Source organism: Agelaius phoeniceus, chromosome 1, assembly GCF_051311805.1.
Source record: "Agelaius phoeniceus isolate bAgePho1 chromosome 1, bAgePho1.hap1, whole genome shotgun sequence".
Lineage (NCBI taxonomy): Eukaryota > Metazoa > Chordata > Aves > Passeriformes > Icteridae > Agelaius > Agelaius phoeniceus.
Window position 1 is genome coordinate 112,091,481 of NC_135265.1, and position 20,025 is coordinate 112,111,505.

The 20,025-nt window shown below is 41.0% G+C and overlaps 1 protein-coding gene across 1 annotated transcript in view; it reads right to left on the bottom strand.

Moving 5' to 3' along the window:
* The window catches only part of PRKDC (protein kinase, DNA-activated, catalytic subunit), an 82,893-nt gene that overhangs the window by 1,394 nt on the left and 61,474 nt on the right, over positions 1-20,025 (bottom strand). The window contains exons 69-85 of the mRNA XM_054637612.2: positions 18,556-18,745; positions 17,301-17,475; positions 17,027-17,217; positions 14,368-14,548; positions 13,691-13,851; positions 12,125-12,336; positions 11,018-11,105; positions 10,188-10,331; positions 7,257-7,461; positions 6,647-6,714; positions 6,156-6,376; positions 5,710-5,802; positions 3,743-3,832; positions 1,683-1,754; positions 1,364-1,565; positions 739-927; positions 19-158 (exon numbers count right to left, since the gene is read on the bottom strand). Coding sequence (XP_054493587.2) covers positions 19-158; positions 739-927; positions 1,364-1,565; positions 1,683-1,754; positions 3,743-3,832; positions 5,710-5,802; positions 6,156-6,376; positions 6,647-6,714; positions 7,257-7,461; positions 10,188-10,331; positions 11,018-11,105; positions 12,125-12,336; positions 13,691-13,851; positions 14,368-14,548; positions 17,027-17,217; positions 17,301-17,475; positions 18,556-18,745 — 2,622 coding nt within the window. The remainder of the gene's footprint in view (positions 1-18; positions 159-738; positions 928-1,363; positions 1,566-1,682; positions 1,755-3,742; positions 3,833-5,709; positions 5,803-6,155; positions 6,377-6,646; positions 6,715-7,256; positions 7,462-10,187; positions 10,332-11,017; positions 11,106-12,124; positions 12,337-13,690; positions 13,852-14,367; positions 14,549-17,026; positions 17,218-17,300; positions 17,476-18,555; positions 18,746-20,025) is intronic.

Below are 20,025 nucleotides of genomic sequence, written 5' to 3' on the forward strand. Positions count from 1 at the left end.
AAAAGCAGAGCATCTTACCAAGTGATTATTGCTGGATTGGCACCTGTAAGCTTTCTTCTGACATAGTTAACTTTTTGCAAAGGGTACCAGTTTACTTCAGATGTGTTTATTTCCTTAATCCACGTGCCTCCTTTTTTCAGCTGTCTTTGTTCAAAGTTCTAGGGAGAAAATATATTTGTCCTATTTATCATAAATCACATACTTGAAAAAGGCTTTTAAGCTGCAGATCATAGCAAGTCAAGCCAGTATCTTAACTGCAGATGCAGTGGCAGACAAAGCAGTGAGATAATATCTAACTTGCCTATGACTTTTTTACAACTGAAGTTGCTGAAGTGCAACTAGTTGCAGATTTTTTTCTCTGTAACTATTAGTTTGACATATACAGGGCTGTTATGTAAATTTAAGAGGTTGAATGCAGAAAGTTGAAAATATTTATGCTGGTGCCATAAGTGGCATAACACGATCAAGAGTTACCCATGTCTTTAGGATTATCATGAAAGATAAAGAACAGTACACTGATAACAGAGACATATGCTACTATTTTTTGTGCATCTATACAGAATTCTGTCATTTTAAATACTTTTAAGTTCAGTTTCTCTGAGAACTTAATAAAACAAAGAAAGATAAAAGGAGTAGTGAGAGTGAGCCTCAAGGAATACTTCCTTTTTCATCAGTTTTATTCTTATCACAGTTTAAGAATTTCCACATGAAGAAAAATGAAAGAGGACAAAACCCCACCTTCCAGTCCAAAGAAGGCTCTTTCACAAACACATCCATGGTGCTGATGAGGAGGTCTGGATCTGAACGATAAGCCCTCAGGGCATGCACCATCACGCTGTAAATGAGTCCCCACTCTCTCACCGGCATCATCAGATTAATGAACTGGCGAGTCAGGCGAAAGGGCATCAACTCTGGCACACTCAAAAACTAGCCAAGGGGAAGGACAGTCAAAAGAAAACAAGAAGTAAGAAGCCTTGGAACTGAAGGATTAGATGGGAATATTTTTTTTTTTTTAAGCTTTGAAACCCTCTTTGTCAGTTCACTGAAAATAACATGCAAAAGTAGAACTGAACCAAGTTGTGACATCAAAGCTCTAGTCATGAGTATTCAGTGATAGCGGCTGCATCCACAGCTGAACCATGTAAAACACCACCATACTGACTCTGTGGAGTTCTGTAACTCACTGCTTGTCTGAGAATATCTGGACTCAGATATTTTATTAAATTGACTAGAAATTACTTGCAAAGATTATTTTCCACCAGAACAATGGCAACTGAAGAGCATCAAATTTAGTCCTGAGAACACACATGTAATAGCACATAACAAATGCAAAAGCTGTAGCAAATTAGTTGAAAACAAATACCTGTGTGGCTGCACCAAAAGCATATCCAAAGTCTATTCCCACCATGCCTCCTGTCTCCTTGTTAATCATGAAGTTGGACAGATGCCGGTCTCCAATCCCGAGTATCCAGTGGCTGATGCACATCAGTGCGTGCGAGCTGGCAAAGTGGGAGCGCAGGGCCAGGAAGGCCTCGGGAGATGTGCTCATCTTCACAAAGGCTCTCCTTAACAAAACAGAACTCATCTTCTCAAAGGCTCTCCTTACAAAGCAGAACTCACTCCTTGAATGCAGACAAACACCAACATTTGTTTCACAGCACCCAGCCATCAGCAGCACTTACCTCAGCAGGTCTTCTGGAACGCTGCTCTCCCTGCTTTTGAAGGATGTGACTGCTTCTGTACGGCTGGCATTCCTGCAAAGTAGTGGAAAAGTAAAGGTGGCTGCTGAGGTAACAGCCTGCTGCATGTTGGAAGTCAAGATGGGCAGAGTCATAAGTCTAAGTGCTGAGTTCTATGTTTGGGCCACAAAATCCCCTACAACGTTAGAAGCTGGGGACAGTGTGGCTGGACAGTGCTCAGGTGGAAAGGGACCTGGGGGTGCTGGTCAACAGCCACTTGAACATGAGCCAGCAGTGTGCCTTGGTGGCCAAGAACGCCAATGGCATCCTGGCCTGCATCAGGAATAGTGTGGCCAGCAGGAACAGGGAGCTCATTCTTCCCCTGTACCTGGCAATGGTGAGGTCACACCTTGAGTGCTGTGTCCAGTTCTGGGCCCCTCAGTTTGGGAAGGATGTTGAGATGCTTGAGCGTGTCCAGAGGAGGGCAACAAGGCTGGTGAGGGGCTGGGAACACAAGCCCTGTGAGGAACATTTGAAGGAACTAGGGTTGTTTAGCCTGGAGAAGAGGAGGCTTAGAGGTGACCTAATTGCTCTCTACAACTCCCTGAAGGGAGGTTGTAGACAGGTGGGGCTCGGTCTCTTCCACCAGGCAGCAACAGACAGAACCAGAGGACACAGTCTCAAGCTACGTCAGGGAAGGTATAGGTTGGATATTAAGAAAAAAATTTTCACCAAAAGAATAATAAAGTACTGGAATGCTCTGCCCAGGGAGGTAGTATAATCACCATCTCTGGATGTGTTTAAAAAAAGACTGGACATGGCACTTGGTGCTATAATCCAGTTGAGGTGTTAGGGCATAGGTTGGACTCGATGATCTTAGAGGTCTCTTCCAACCTCATTATTCTGTGATACGCTCGTGACCGCAGCAGCGTGCGGTGCTTATTCCAGTAAACAGTACAGGAAGCCACAAAGGGCTCATGCCCCCAATTTCATCTGATTTTACAAGTACCCCGCCCTCCCTCTTTCTCCCAGCAGTTTTTTCCAAGACTGACATTTCTACATAAAAAAGAGTATGTGGTTTTGTGTATTTTCCTCCAAATTAAGTTGATGGGTTAAGTTTTAATAAAGCAATACAATCATGTTCTTTCTGGCTGGACAGTCTCTTCCAAGCAGAGGAATTAAGGCCCCAGTTACATCCCTCAGCAGCAGGCTGAGGCTATACTGACACTAGAGAGTAGTGCAGCAGAGGGGAAGCAACAGAACTAAAGGACTGGTGCTGAGGGACTCATGCCATGCAGATTTGGGGAAGGAGGCTTTGTCCTAGCCCATATCCAGTTCTGAATGCTTGTGAGAGCTAACATGTGCCGGGTGCTTTCCTTCCAGTCTACTTCCCTCTGAAAGGAGCAGAATTGAGAAATAGAGGACAGCCCTTGGGTGCAGCAGACTGGAGACAAGTGGGGGTGATTGGGAATTACTTCAAAAGCACATTCTGGATCTGAATACGAATATTAATTCAGTTAAACAAGTCAAAGTTTTCCTTTAAAAAGCAAGACACTTGGTTAAGCAGCTTATGAGCTTATAAGAAATGCTCTGGACACTTCACTTTACGGAGCTAGATCTAGGTAGGTGAGGAAATTCCTCTGAGAGGATGCTCAAGTCAGAACCTAAACCATCAAATATTCTTAAATTCTCTGTGAATTGTGGTGATTTTCTCTGTCCAACTTCAGCAGATGCTTGGGCTCTGAGGCAGCCTACCTAACTGCATAATCAGGAACAAGACGCCTAGAAAATAAAGTTGAAGAGCAGCATCTGCTTCTAGACACTTTCTAAAGGAAGTGAGCAAGCTTCTGGAAGCATTCCTGTACTCTGGTAGGAATTTTGGCAAGAGGAATTTTGCAAAGCATCTCCAGGAAGACAAAGCAGTAAAATGAGCAAAAACCAGCTCTAGCCATCATATCATAATGCAGATGATACTTTTTTTTGTTTCCTGGAATTTCTACATCTCTGTGTGTGTGCACACTCCAGCTTCTCTATTTCCCATGCAGTTCTCTTTTGAAACCCACCTGTACATGGCATGGTACCGAGAGATGCCCTGTGCTTTCCCACCCATCCTGGACAGCCACTCAGAATAGGTAGCACGAGGTCCTCTTGGGCTAGGGACAAAAAAAGAAGAAAAGCACTGATGATTTCCCTGTACAATCTCACCACTCTCCACTTGGTTATCCACAGGCTGTGTGCTGCTCTGACCCATGAGATCTTTATGCAAAGGAAAAGTCAGGAAGCTACAGCCTACATTAATTTTAGCCTTGCTATGGAAATGAAGTTTATGCAGAGTACAGGCTAATCCATTCATCTCCTTTGCCCCAGTTATGAAAACACTTCAGTCATATCAGACATCTCAAAGGTGTTATTTTGTCAATAGGTACTGTAAGTACCTCCAGAAGAAAGATCCAAAATAATTTCTGCAGTGGGGGAAAGTTATTTTTGACAGTCTTGTAGCCTTTGAAAAGCATTATGTAGTCTGCCACAGTACATGCTGCCCTTTGTCCTTCCAAATGGGCAGGGAATGCAGGAAGGTAATTTGGTATCTCCTCAGAGTGCACAAGAGAGGAGGAATAGGTGCTTGGACTTGGGGTATAAATCCATAAGAAGCCAGTATTCCTTAGCTGCACTGCTTATGAAATAATTTGATATTTTTCTCCCATCAAAACTAAACACATCAAACCTTAAACTTCTATTTCTCAACTTAGCAGAGCAGCCACCTCCTCTCTTCCTTCCAAAGCATGTTTTGAGATAGAAAATGCCATTTCCATTTAAGAAGCATTTATCAGTTATAGACTGTAGCCCATCACTTTGGGATAAAGGATTTCAAAAATTCAGAAAGTTGTTCCCCCCACCCCAACCAAAATTTCCCTTTGTGAGGGCTGCCACTTAACTATAGCTCAATATAAAATGGCTCAATTGTCTTGATTGAATAACATATGGGAAAATATTAAAGTCTATATACACAATAAAGCAAAGGGGTTTTTTTTTAAAATAAATTATGACCTGATTTTAGAAATACACTGATCTTCTGCACTGAGCATATTATAAATTTCCTCCCCTCACAAGATGGTTCCATGTGAGTCTTCTTTCACTTTCCCACTCAGTGAATCGAGATCAACATAACATCACTGCTGTTCACAACAGTGAATCAGACAGCAGTAATACAGGAACTCTAGCAGTTCCTAAACTGCTCACAAATCAAATAACCATAGAAATAAAGACTCTTTGGAGTGCAACCTCCACGCTGGAGCTTCCTCCGACCTGCCCCATAAATGTTAACTAGTAAAAATAAATGGTGACAACACTCAGACAAACCCAAACAGAGATTATGTAACTGAGAACCACATTTGTAAATTAAACCACATTTGTAAATTCCAGGACAGAACTAGGCTGAAATGCCAGAATTAAATAAATTTTACAAATATCCAACCTGCAATTACAATCACAAGAAAGCAATATAATTTATTCAAACCCAGCATTTGTATCATGTCAGAGAAAGTGCTCTGTTACAGTTGAGTTCTGTGCATTTGCTGCCAAGTTCCATCCCCCATCACTGACTCACTGCTGAACTCAGGTTCTCAATAGCTCTGCCTCTACTCCCTTCCCCTGCCCCTCATTGACCTAAGTCCATTTCCTGCCTGATCAAATCAAGAGATCAAAATCCTCTGCTTGTAAAATCAATCTGCTGATAAGGAACTGGTGATGATAATGACGTCACACACAGATTATAATTATAAGCCTCTTGTTTAAACAAGCTGGGTGGAGGATATTCCAGCTACAATGCCACTCGTTAAACAAACAGTTGCCAATTACTAATTTGGGTCAGGAAGTACAAACTGCCTCCTTGCTTATAAATGCTTTTCTTTTATTCTTTAATTACAAAAAAAAAAAAAAAGGAAAAAGAAAATCCCCACAAGACTGTCAGTTATCCAAAAACCCATTAGTAGTGGTTTCTATTAGAGCAGACAGCTAAACCAAGCATCACCTGTAATAGCTGATATCTTCCTCTTCAGACATACTATTTTTAAGGAATTCTTTTAAGGTACAAGTATTTTCCAGCCACTTGATGAGTCCTAGCCTGAAACAAAGTAAGTCAGAGATAACAAGTAGCTTTAGAGGAACACCACAAATGGGAAGCAATACATTCTATTGCCTGTTAAAAGAAGCTTAAAAGCTACCAATTTAAATATACTCTGAAAAAAACATTTTCCAGGCAAAGCAATTTCAATGTTGTTTAAAAGGAAAAGGAAAAAAAAATTAAGCCAAGGCACAAAACACTCTTAATCTGAATCTGGCAAAGCCCTCTGTGGCTTGCCTCTTCTTCTCCAGGCTCAATCTCAATCTGAATCTGGCAAAATTCTCACTTTCCAACATCTCAAAACTAATAGATGTTAACAAAAGGATTTCTGTCCCTTCAAGATAAATGCCTACCTTGTTGTCATGGGGATGACCTGGTAAGTTTTCAACTGCATATTTCTTTGGCTACATGTAGCATCTTGGGAAAGGATAATGTTCATTACATCAAAGAGCTGCTCAATGCGTTGGTCTTGTCGCAGGTCTTCCCCACCTTTGACAAGAAAAGGATACTCCCGCTCATCGCTGCCTCGGATCGTTATGCGTTTTGGCTTCCTCAAGGATTCCATCACACTTATCTTGGAAAAAGACAGGAAAAAGAAAAATATTTGTGACAGAAGACTTGGTCTTACAGAATCATCGCTGGAATTAAGTATATCTGTCATTCCTAGATGACATAATCGAGTTACTCAATTATAACAGAAAAACAAATGCCCACTTGCAGCCTTTCCTTTGTATGCTGCAAGATGTGTAAACAAGCAATGACCCTGCTACTGCCAAATTCTTCAAATGCTACATGGACACAGATTTATACCACACAGGATTCTGACTCAATTTTAAAAACATACCCGTTCATCAAATCCAGAGATTTTTGCGTGGTACTCTGGCAGTGGTTTCCCTTTTCCATCATACTGACCTGAAGTGGTAGTGGAAAAAAAATATTAGTACATAGCCTGATGTTATTTTAAAGTGTGTTTAACACCAGAACACACATCCAAACGTTTTGTCAAACTGGTAGAATGACAACTATGAATAAAATATTTTTAAATGCGTAAAAAAGATCCAACATACATGTAGTATGATTTTATCTGTGAATTACTGATACCCTCTCCTTGTTTAGCTGTTAGAATGGAGTTCTTGCTGGTTTCAGAAGACACAGCCTTTTTTGAACTAGATTTAAACATGTATTAGATTTATATATCAGATTTCCCAGAGTCAGGCCCTTAGAAAAATACTAAATTCTTAGGTAAGAGATATAAGCTTAGATACAGTTTTAAAAATCAGGACTACAGCTTAAGAATGGATTTAAGAGATAATGAGTGAATAAAATTATTTCAAGTAGGGCCAGATAAGGCTTAAGGCCAGAAAAAAGGGTCATACAGCCAATGTAAGAAATGAAGTTCAAGAGCAACTTTCTTGTAAGGGACAATTCACCATTGACACTGAACAGGAACTTACCAGGAACCTCCAGTTCACTCCTCAAGAACTCAGCTTTGAATTCGCTCATCCATGGTGAACATTCTTTGAGGTTCCCAGGTTCTTTATGGGTTTTGTTCATTTTTGAGTGGAGAGAAGCTGCAATTGCATCGAAGTCACTAGTCCTCATATCCAACAGTTCTGAACCACCTCTGCCAAAATGATGATCCAGCTCCTTCCCAAAAGCCTAACAATCATTTATAAAAAGGAATCCTGTTTACACAGTGCTAGAAACTATCCAAGAGCACGAAAAGAGCACCTTCCTATCTATATACACAGCTTGTCTTGATATTAGGAAGAAATTCTTAATGTAAACCAGAACAGGTTGCCCAGAGAAGTTGCAGATGCCTCATCCCTGGAAGCGTTCAAAGCCAGGTCGGAAGGGGCCCTGAGCAACCTGGTCTAGTGGGAAGTGCCTCTGGCCATGGCAGGGGTGCTGGAACCAGATGATCTTTCAGGTCCTTTCCAACCCAAATCATTCTGTGACTCTGAGAAATGTTTTACATGTTTTATTTACCATTGGATTTATTATTCATGGATTTATTACTGCCTAGCAATAATTTTGGACATAGAATGCATAAACCCATATTTTAAAGTATTTTAAATATCCTGATATAGGAAAAGAGCAAAGTTTTGGACACGGATCCATTTAATGAACAAAGTAAGTATTATCTACAAATAGTTAACTGAATTGACTTCTTGTATTCATAATTCAAAGTTCTAGAAAAACCAAATGTTCCTTCTTGGATGGGTATTAATGGCTTGGAAAGATGTTTTTTTCATTGCCTGATCATTTTTCTATCAAGCTATGAAGACACAGCTATTTCACTGAAGTAAATGAAAATACAAAATCCATTAACCTTTTGAGGAGACTGCTACAGTCAAAAACATCTTTATCACTAAATCTATTTCCAGATTATGAGCCTGAAGTACTCCACGTAGTAATTTTATGTGTCAGTCAAGAGAGACAACTTGTTTTTTTTCCCCAGCAAGGACACTAGAAATGGTACAGTTATTCTCACAGCACACTTTGTTTCTTCATAATAATGCATCACGAAAGCAAAGACTTCAGAGCCTGTGCACCATCACCTTGTCTCTCTTCTGCAGCTACTCTCTGCTCTCTCTCTTCCCTTTACCAGACGGGAACAACCTTGATATCCCTCTCCAGCATCTCCCTTGCTCTTCTCCCTGTGTCTTCTAACACTGCACATCTCAGTGTTTTGAAGAGCCATGGATATTTTTTTTTGGTGTGGGCACACATATAATCCAAACAGCCTTTGTGCTCATGCCTGCTATGTCCCTTGCTGTGCATGTACCCTGTATAGCTGCTCCCCTCTCCCTACCCCCACCCCTGGCACATCCTGCACATTCTTATCCCCCACTCTTAAGTTTGAAGTCATTATCATCAAAGACCCGTCTTATCTCAGAGCAGCACATTCAGAGGGCTAGTGTGCCCCTAAACTCCCAATTACCCTTTCTGCTTCATTATCACCTCACCTCCGACTCCACCTTACTCTCATCCTCCACCTTTCCCACTCATGGGGAAGGAATCTCCCTGCAGACACCCAGGTGAGTTTATCTAATGCTAATGTGACATAAGGATGGCCACAACGGGAGACAGCTGGATGCACCCCGCCCTGGCCACGGGGCTGTGCACACACAGACAAGCATACAGTCAGGACCTCCTTCTACAGGAGTATCACTCTCCTGCCCTCAGCAATTTGCACCTCAGGGATTTCTGGACCCGGGAGTGTGCATTTATATGTAAAAGCTCTTAAAGCACTGCCCCCTCTCCCTGCTATTGCTTGCTTGCTATGTGAACCCATGAAAGCATCTAACACCCTGCAGCAGGAGTTCAGGACCTAAGTGTGCACTGAATGAGGAAACACTTCTCACTGGTCTGAACCTGCCACTTCCATAGCGCATCTACTTCCTGTTCAGTGCTCCTGATAGAATCATACAACTGCTAAGGTTGGAAAAGACCTGCAAGTTCACCAAGTCCAACCATGGGACTGATGTTAAGAGCTTCACTGTAGCTGGCATCATTGCATCTTTTCCAGCTGGAGGAATGCTAAAGTTGCTTGTGCAGTGGTTACTCTGTACCTCTGATTATTCTTGCTACTTTGAACCTCCTCCAAATTTACTGTATCTGTGCTGAGAATACTGCAGACGAGGACTATAATGTTCAAGAAGCCAGAGTCAGAGAAGGCTGCTATGCCAATGTACGAATCTATAGTTTAGTTCTCTATTCTTAATAATGATGAGCATTTGCTTTTCTTTCTTGACTACCCTTGAGTTTTCACAGCTGATGTTTTCAAGGAACCATCACAAACCAAGATTTTGTTCTTGAACTGCAATAGTCAGCTAAAATATGCAGAATTTCTATATGATACCGGGTAATTACATTTTTTGCCACATGTGTCACTTCATTTTCTATGCTGATTTTCACCACTTTGGAATTCAGTCAGTTTTGTAAAGTCTTTTCTTTAATTCTTCATAGTAGTAATTCTTCTGTATAAGTAACTTTGTATCGGCAGCAAATCTGAGAAGTATAATACAGCAAAACTCCCTAAGGTGCTCATAAATCCTTGGCAGCAAGGAACAAAAAACAAAGCCAGATTCCCACGGATGATTAGAGGCTCAGGTCCTAAGAACCTGGCAACATTCAGGACAGGAGAGGTGGAAGCTGTATAAGACAGTACATTTATCCCTGCAGGGCAGTTAGAAGTGGAAAGTGAACTATGTTAAGTCCATGGCTTCTAGCAAAGAAATCCCAGTCCTGTACTCCTGACTAGATCAAGTCTCATCAAGTCCTGCAACACCTGTAAAAGCCGTGATCTGGTTCCCTCTTTTGACTTTCTATTCCCTTCTAGAAAAGCCATGATGCCAACATTACCCAGTAACCACATATACCTGAATAAACCTTTTCCTCATCAATCCAAGGCCAGGACTCTCCAAATTTCCCAGATTCTTGTACATTCCTTCATACATTTCCTTAAGCTTCTTTTTATTTCTCTGAGGCTTTGACAACTCATTTCTGACATCCTCAGCCCAATCCTGCAAAGAGAAGAAAACAGATGAGTACCAAGAAAAGATTTATTGACCCTAGCTCTTCAGTAGGCCAAGCAGATTGCACTGGGGTTACTGTATTTACTAATAGTCAACTATTGTGTGTCTTTTGACAAAATAAAGAGCAACCAAAAGACTGTGGAAATATTTTCCTTTTGTTGTGTGTCTTGATAAAATATTTCTACTTTATTATGATAGTTATGTTTACTGCCATAGTGTTTGGTGCTAAGAAAGCCTCTGTGAGGCCAGGAGTGGCACAAAACACAGGACAAGAATCACTTGGACAAACAAGTCTGAACATAGCCAGGGATGCCCAGCAGGGAAAGGGCATAAGAACACAAGTAGTCCAGAATTATAAAGATGGCCAGAAATGATAATTCTGTAAGGGTTTCAGAATGATTAAGGAAGACTGACCGTGGGGCAGGGCACAGAGCCTGAAGGGGAAAGCTGAAAAGGGCTGGAGCAGAACATCCAGCTGGCACAAGGGAGGGAGTCCATCACCAGTGAAAGCTGCTGACAGGCACCCCGACATCATCATCATCATCGGTTGGTGCTGAGCGGAACCACTTCCTGTGGCTGTGGTGGCAACTGAACCGTGTCAGGCTCCACCCAGCACTTGCTCTCCTGAACAGAGGGAGAGGAACGAAGGGAAAGTAGGGAAAAATACACTTTACCTTGAAAATCATTACAGGATTAGAGAGCTGCTCCAGGGAGTGAACAAAATCTTGAACTACTCCTCCTCTATCCAGCTTATTCTTGATCCTTTAAATGAAGAGAAAGATGCATCACAATGCAACAGAAACTACTATCACCACCTTGCCTGCAGATAAGCAATGGTCCAGACTGTCTGCTATATACAAGAATCTGGTAAAACAATTCAGGTGTAGGTAGGTAAGACTCCCTTGGAATTCCCTCTTGGGCTGCATGACTGTTTATATGTTGACTAAATGTGCTACACAGCTCCCAGTTTTTTAATTATATGTCCCACTGTGAAAATAGGAACTTGGTGGGTGAATGGAAAGCATGCTTGAAACAGACACAGGCACTGACCAGACCATGTACCCCTGTCATGACAGTTACTGAAGGGTGATACTGTCTGTGAAACACATGACTTGGTATTTTTATTCGAAGCAAAAATTTATTCAGCAAATGTATCAAATTTGAGAAAAAGGCAAAAAGACACCCAAAATTTTAAGAGTGGTTCTACAGCATTGTGTGATAGAAACTGATTTTTGCCTGGGGATTAACTCAAGTGTTACCGCATGCCAAAAGGGACAAGGGAAAGCTTGTAAGAAAAGCTGCATGTTGCACACTGAATAAGCAGAGAACACCACAGCCAAGAGCTGTCATTCCCAAGATAACCTGCATCCATTTCACTGTCCTCTCTGAAGTCTGGTATGAGTGTCTATTCTACTTAAACATAGCTGCTTCCTCTTGGTATTAGAAAGGTGATAAATGTTCAATAGCACAGAATTACAAAGAAAAAGGCGTTGTCTCTCTGTGGTCTTTTTGTTTTATCTTGGGAAAACTTTTAACTTGAAACAGCCTGGGGACTACATGGTCCCAACACTTCATAAGGTTTCATGCCACCAACCTGAGTATGCCTGACACTGACAGAGCTGATGTACTGCATTTCTCTGTGCCTTTAAACAAAAACTCAAGACTACCCTCTAATATTTCTCGTGCTCGCTAAAGAAAAGAGTTTATGTAGGAAAAATAAACGAATCTGTCCACTCCTGCAAAAAAAACATACAGAAGAGCTACTCCAGTTGCAAATTCACCTTTCTACAAACTCCTTGTTCTTGCAGCCAGCTGCAGTATCTTTGAAGCAGTAACTTTCACTGCTGATCATGAAAGGGTAGATGAGTGCCTGGGGGTAGGTATTTGCAATCTCTTCAACAGTGTGTTGCACAGCTACTGCTTCATCCTTGTCAAGTAGTGCCATCATCTGGCTAATCCAACCAATGAACTGCCAACAGGGAACCGAAGAAAGCTGCAAAAACACAGACACTGCTTTCATATTTGGTCTTCCTCAAAAACACCAAAGACAGCAAACAAACAAAACTGCTCTGTACTGCAGCCTGACAGAGAAACGTGACAAGGAAACAGAGAATGTCAACTAGATGTGCAAAACATACCCCAATGAAGCACAGATTTAATTATTAATATCACTACTACTACCACCACTAGTGCTGCTTAATAGGTTTTCCATCATAAAGATTTGCAGCCTGTTGATCAATATAAGGCTTTACACTCAAAACTTGAGTCTTTTGTCTCTGGATGCAATGCAATAATTTTTGATCATCACATACACACAACTCAAAAATCTGAAGGAATTCAATTCCAACACCATTGGGTTAAAGTCTTGATTTGAGTAAAAAATGCCAGGAAGGAGAACACTGAAACTCCTACCACAGTTTTGTCCTTTGTTCATCTTTAAGCATTTCTAATAGAATTTAAGATCAGATTGCCAGTATTTTATTTCACAGAAAGACAGAGGATAGGATAAATAAATGCCTGGTGAACTCCCTTTCTGATTGAGATTTGTCAGCTTGTGTCAGGTTCTGTTTGAACTCCTTGTGTTTCTCCATGGCCACACCTTGTGCACCTCAGCCATTTCTGCTATTTTCTCAACTCCTTGGGATAATGAATCCGGGTTTCTGCCTCACTTGAGTTCCTCCTCTCAAAGAGCCTGTGGCTCTGGGAGCAGCAGCACAATGACATGGGCTTGGAAAGGCAGGCAGGAACAGGCACGAGTCACAGAGAAGGTCTCAGCTTATCTGTCCCACCACAGCAGGGAAGGCTCATGCTATCCTGCCATGGAATGGCAATGGAAAGACAGGTTGTGGATGGAAGGAAAGAAGGAAGGAAGTGGGAATTACAAAGGAAGACAAAGCTGTAGTAATCTCTGAAGTGAAGAAGGACAGGGAAAGGTGGGTGACATGGAATGAGTCTGGAAAAGCTGCTGGCTTCCTGCATACAGGAAACTCGGTCTACAGGAATAAGATACATTCCTCACCCTAATGCTAACCACCTTTGTCAGCCCATTTAGATTGTTCTGAAGGAAAAAAAAAAGACAAAGCATACCACAGTTGTTCTCCAGCAACTTTCAAACAAATATTTGGAATGATAATAATGATAAAAAGCTAAATTTCCAAGAAAAATTTTCTGTCCACATTAATTCAACTCAGTAAGTTACAGAAAAGACAAGGAACAATGATGGGATAAAATTTATCTGATTTCCCTGAAGCAAAACTTACCAGTCTAACCTCTCTATGTATCCCACCCCCACCTTTCAAATTTCATTTACAGCAACATTTGCTGGCAGAAAAATTGAAGCAACTAACCTCTCGTGTCACTAGACCCAATGTCTCTGCTGGATATCTTTCAATTATTTGGAGCAGTCTAGGAAATCTCAGCCTGGCTTCTCTGGAATTCAGTTTTAAAGCTTTTATCATTTTCTCCACCACAATAGCTGGGAACTGCTGCAAATCCACAGTGTTAATTTCTGCCAAGAGACATTAAACAAGAATTATCAGAAACACCATCACTTGTTCCATGTCTTTGATCATCTGAAACATTCATCTTTACAATTTGGTATTTTTTTATCAAGTGTATTTTGTATTTTTACTTTGTTCTCCTTCCCATCTGTTTGAACTGCACACATCTGCAACACATGTACTTGGGGACTGTAAGGATTAGCTTTATCAGGAAGCTGCATCACTGCTGGTATCTTGCCTGCTTTAAAGACAAGGCTGCTGTGGTCTGGGAAGGAACAAGGGAAGCATCTGCTGGATATGATATATTTATCACAACTAAGAGTGAGACTACAAGTGATCCACTAGTACCAAAGCCAGCAGGAGCAGAGGAGGTGAAAAAAGGCATACAAATGATGCTGAACTGGGGGTCAAACTGCTCCACTGAAATTCAAGCTGTGCTGTTCACAGAGATCTCCTGGGTACAGCAAAAGCTCACGGACCACAGACAAATACCTCTCACAAGCTTAGGAGAAATGCTGACTCACCAAGCAAGCCTTCCTCTTCCCTGCGCAGATACTGGTCACAGAAGCTGATCAAAGTCAGATATGCATCCACAACTCCCACCACGTCCACGTGGTCCATAGAGGAGGACTGCACCTCCTCTTCAGACTTCCTCACAGCACAGCTGAAACACTGAAAAGCCTTCTTGTTCAGACCTGCCAGCACCTGAAATTCAGCCATAAGAGGAAAAAAACACACATCAGTGCTAAAGTAGCATTGAACAATCCTTTCTGAAACTGGAGCTTTGTTGCAAGTCTTGAGTGGATAAAACTTTAGGTGTTTTAAGATGTTCTGAGCAGCTGATATAAAGGAAAAAAATTGGGATGTTATTTCTAGCAGTGATTTCCAGAACTTTAGTTTCCATAATTTTCAATAGGAATACATAAACTTAGATTAGTCTTTGGATATGTTAAGTGCAATTTTTGTCACTGCAGAAAAGTTAATGTTACTGGAACTTTTGGAAACAGTTAACAGAAAATATAATAAAACTTTCAGGGTTTTTTCCTATTAAGACATATCTACAACATCTGCACTACAGTTACACTTGGAATTTGTGTTAAAAAAGCATGCATCAAACTATTTTGAATCTGATGCCTTTTTCTCTACCATAAATATAGTAATATTCATAATACATTTCTAATGCAGCTCATGCAATGGGTGACTTGACAGGATTCTTTACAGAATTACAGAAGCATGGAAGTTGAAAGAGACTTTCATGATATCTGTCCAACTGCCAACTCAGCACCACCACAAATACCCCTACACCGTATCTGAAAGTGCCACATCCAGATGCCTCTTAAACACTTCCAGAGATGGTGACTCCACCAGTGACCTGGACAACTTACTCCAATGCCTCAAAACATAAAATAAGAAATTCTAATATCCAATCTGAACCTAACTGGCACAACTTAAGGCCATTTTATCTCACCCTCTCACTTGGAACACGGCAGAAGAGAACAACTCTCACCTCACTACAATCTCCTTTCAGGTGGTTGAAGAGAGCAATGAGGTCTTCCCTGAGACTTCTTTTCTCCAGGCTAAAAAAATCCCAGTTCCCTCAGCTGCTCCTCACAGGACCTGTGCTCCAGGCCCTTCTCCAGCTCTGCTGCCATTCTCTGGACATGCTCTAGCCCCTCAATGTTTTTCTTGTGGTGAGGGGCCCAGAACTGAACACAGGATTTGAGGTGTAGCCTCACCACTGCCAAGCACAGCAGGACAATCCCTTCCCTGGCACTTCTGGCCACACTAAATGCTGTAACTGAAATTAAACAGTCAGGTAGGTAGAAGGAGACTACCAGGGTCAGAGTGCTTCTTAATAGTAAGCTAAAAAAACGCTAAGCTTCTTAATCTTTCAGAAATCCCTGGTATGGTAATTTTACTCATCTGACACAGAAGAACTTTTGTCCTCATCCTTTAGATTGTCTAAAGAAGAATGCTCTTAAGAATCAGCTAAATAAATGAAGCTCAAGCTTTTGCTTACATTTCTACACACCTGAAAATTTAAAACCTTTTTTTCCAGGAATTTCTTCTTGATCTGCTTTACTTTTAACAGCCATGAAACACAAATTAAGAACATTTTTTTGTTTGTTTTATACTAATATGGCTCATATTCCCTGAAGTGATCCTGCAAGAAAGATGGGAGAAGGACTTTTCACAAGAACATGTAGTGACATGCAGGACAAGGAGCAATTGCTTCAAACTGAAAGAGAGTGGGTTTAGATTGGATATTAGGAGGAAGCTCTTTGCTGTGAGGGTGGTGACCTGCTGGAACAGGTTGCCCAGAGAAGTTGTGAATACCCCATCCCTGGATGTGTTCAAGGCCGGGCTGGATGGAGCACTGAGCAACCTGGTCTAGTGAAAGATGTCCCTGCCTATGGTAGGGGGGTTGGAACTAGATGAAACTAGATGATCTTTAAGGTCCCTTTCAACCCAAACCATTCTATGATTCTATATGTAAGTGTCTTCAAGGTAGCTTTAGAAATTAGTAGATATAAGCCAGCAGTGGTACTTCAAATTCTCAATTCATTTGACAGACAAGAAGTCAATGCATGTAAGGCAGCTGACAGCAAATATAATTTTAGTTGCAGCACAGTCTAGAACTGTATTCTTCAAATGCACACCAACCCAAAATAGGCAAAGACAACCTGCATGTGCTCTGCCTTAAAAAATTCCATTAAAATTACCTAGATAAAGTAAGTGTATCAGTATTATAAACATCTCTTTATCAAAAAGAACAATCTGGGGGCATGAAGCAGGTCACAAATGCCCAGCTGAAATCAAGGCATTCTTTGAGGATCCCAAGCCTTGTCTCACCACTGTGCAGGCAGATGCTGTGACTGTGTCTTCCCCCTCCACTCAAAATGCAGGTACAGACAAACACAAGAACATTCTCCTATTTAGAAAGGAAGAGTGACGCAGAACTCCAGGAGAGCAAAACCTGGAAGAAACAGCAACCACAGCCTTGTTTTTTGCTTTTTTCCCCCGCTTTTCTTTCTCTATCTGGTGTTGCTGGACAAATCACTGCGAATAGCAGACAGGTTTCACATGCTCTGTATCTATCCACAGCCATCACTACATACTGAAGTAGTAATTTTTAGTAATAATGACACTGAAATTACTAAAGGATCTTCCCCTCTCTTTTACCTTTTTAGGGTTCTCAAGGCTTTCTCCTGATATTAGTGATATCTTCCCAGCCTTTTCTTTCTCAATTTGCTCAAGACACCTTGGATTCTGACTAAGAGCATTGGCCATGATGTGATACGTAGTACCCAGAAGAAGATTCTGGTTTCGGAAGGCCGTTATGTTCTTGCTGAGACAGTCAGATTTGGTATCTTCTGTTGGGATTCAAAAACAAAAGTTGGTAACTGGACAACAAAGCAACTTTGTAAAGTAAAGAAGGTGAAGCAAAGGCTGTTACCAAGCAGGGAGATGGTTTTCAGCACTGAGAGCAGGCGCTCAGGACAGCTCAGGTTGCGGCTGCTGCTGTGAGTGAAGCGGCAATAGGCGTAATTCCACCTCAGCAGCCACTCCTCCCTCCATCTGGCTTCCTTGCGCAAGTCTTTCAGGAGCTTCTTGGCCACTGCAAAGCTGTTCTGTATGCAGATTAAGAGAACTGTCAGATCATATACCTGAAGAGACACTAAACCTGCCCACAACCAAATTAGGGATGAGAGGGTTTAAGTAACACAAGTAAGAGGTGCTCACTGCCTGCTGGGTCTCATAATCAGAACCACATTTGTGCTAACGGAGAAGTTTGAATAGCAAAAGAGAGGAACAGAGGTTTAAACAACTGAGAAAATCATTCCAGCTGCAAGAAGCATTTAACTGCTCCACAGTACAAACACATATGGGAAACACAACTTGATTTAAGATAGCATTAAGAAAATCATTTATATTTGTGTTTTGATGAGAAGTTTCACAGAAGTAACATGAAAGGAAATCTTATTTTTCACTTACTCCTTCCAAGAGTGTATAGTCAACAAACCAATAATGTTATATTTACTTATCAGATTGCTTAAAATAAACTCTTGTAAATGACTGCAGATTTCTGCAGCATCTCAGAAGATGGGAGACCTTGACTTAATTATTCATCTTGTCTCAAGTTTGAAACACCAAAGGCCCATCATCAAAAATGATGTTTCAGTCATTTCAACCGCCAGATTCAACCAAAAATTTCTAAGTCACTTAACTTTAGTTTCTTAGTTAACTAACATCAGTAATGAAAACTGTGAAAAAAAAAATGAAATCCAGCATTGCTGATTGAAGCAAATTATACTAATTCAATTAGAATTCATTTTCTTGTACAGAAGAAATTATTTGTGAATAGGAAGCATAATGCTTGATTGCAAGCATCCCCTCCATTAAGGACTGAAACATTTCAGATACTTTATCTGCCCTTTAGAGTGTCCAAAACCATCTGTGGATCAAAGGGGACTTCAGGCACATTTCCAGTAATGACAAATTATCATCAACTTTTTAATTAACATTTATTCTTTTGTTTTCTTTCATTGTGGAACTGACTTTCTGGAGCTTTCAAAATGTCCTGGACTGCAGGGTCAAAAAGGGACAAGGTTTGCCCTGGCAAAAGGGTACCAAAGACCACCTAAACGGCTTTTCCAGCTTTTTCTATGTATTTTCTCAGCAAATTGGAAGCTATCAGACAGTATATTCACCTGTTTCCTGGCACTTTCTATCATCTTCATTTTCATATTGAATTTGCAGCTTTTAATCATTGCGTGAATGCTTTCACCCTGTTGATCCACTTCCATTTGGTCACCAGCACTGTATTCCCCATCCACCTCCATACTGTCATTGGCCTGATCTGAGGGAAGTTTCTCCTGCAGTTTGTCAAGAAAGAAACACCTGCACAACAACAACAGGGGTATAGATCACTCTGGTATACAATCCAGGAAATTAGTGTTCCAAAGTGTTGATCTGCCTAACAGCAAACAAAGCTAATAAAAAATATCAAACTACAGCTATCACCTTTAGCAGGGCTAAACACAGGCTTCAGAGACTGGACACTCCCAACAGGGATGAGGTTGACCCTGAGAGCATTCAGGATCTTGTACTGGCAAGATTAGTGTTAGAAAAATGTCGATTACAGAGTGGGATTTTTTTGTTAGTTAGTTCCTTTGTGCAAGCTACAGTCCCTAAGTTCACCAAGCCATAACTTGCATTTCAGCTTCACAGATGTGCAAACAAACAAAGGAGTCTCAATTATTTAGTGTGAGTGCCAGGCTGTATTTTATGTCAACTTGCTACTCAAATGGTTTATCACATCAACACATGCCAACACTGAAATCTGTATTGCAGAACAGATCAGCAACCACACTCACCTTTTGAAAGGGAATTGCCATGCTGAATTCTGCTACTCCACAACTAGTCCTATCTAATTTAATAGCACATCTCATTACGTAGACTGTTACTCAAAGCAGAGGACAGCACCACACTCTGAAGTGGCACTTGTTACTAATTTAAGGTGCTTTCAAAAAGCACATAAAGTGTTTAAAACCCTGACAACCCTTCGAGCCATAAATGTTTTGAGACTTTTTTCAAAAGTGAGCCATACCATGTATTCTGCCTAATATTGAACTGCAATAAGCTGTTCTGTAGCCATGCTTTCCTGACACCAAGAGATAACAAAATAAATCACACAGCATGGTATGTATCAGCAGAGCTACTGAAGAAGTTATCACACAGGAAAGGAGGACTAATCTAGACTTTCACTGGAAGAATAAATTGGGACAAAGACAGACGCTATGGCAAGGACAGAATACTTTTAAATTTCAAAGAGCATTCCAGTTTCTTCAGAGCTAATCCAAAGGAGTCTCTAGAGAGCCTTTGTTCTTTCTAGCAACATCTGCACAACAGAAGTCTCCAATTAAAGCAGTGGTCATTAACTTTCCCATAAACAGGTGAGGCACTGAGAGTGACAGGGCTGGGCTTGTTTTGTATGCTCCCTAATTTTGGAACTGCCCAAGTATTTTTATTCATAACTGACTGGCCTTTTGGGTGGTGTTTCATTGAGCTAAATGCAGCTAATCTACTCAATTGTAAAAGTGAATATGAAATGGGCCAGCTTACACAGTGTATATAGTCAGTGATGCAAGAAAATGACTAAACTAACATCTATGTTTCCC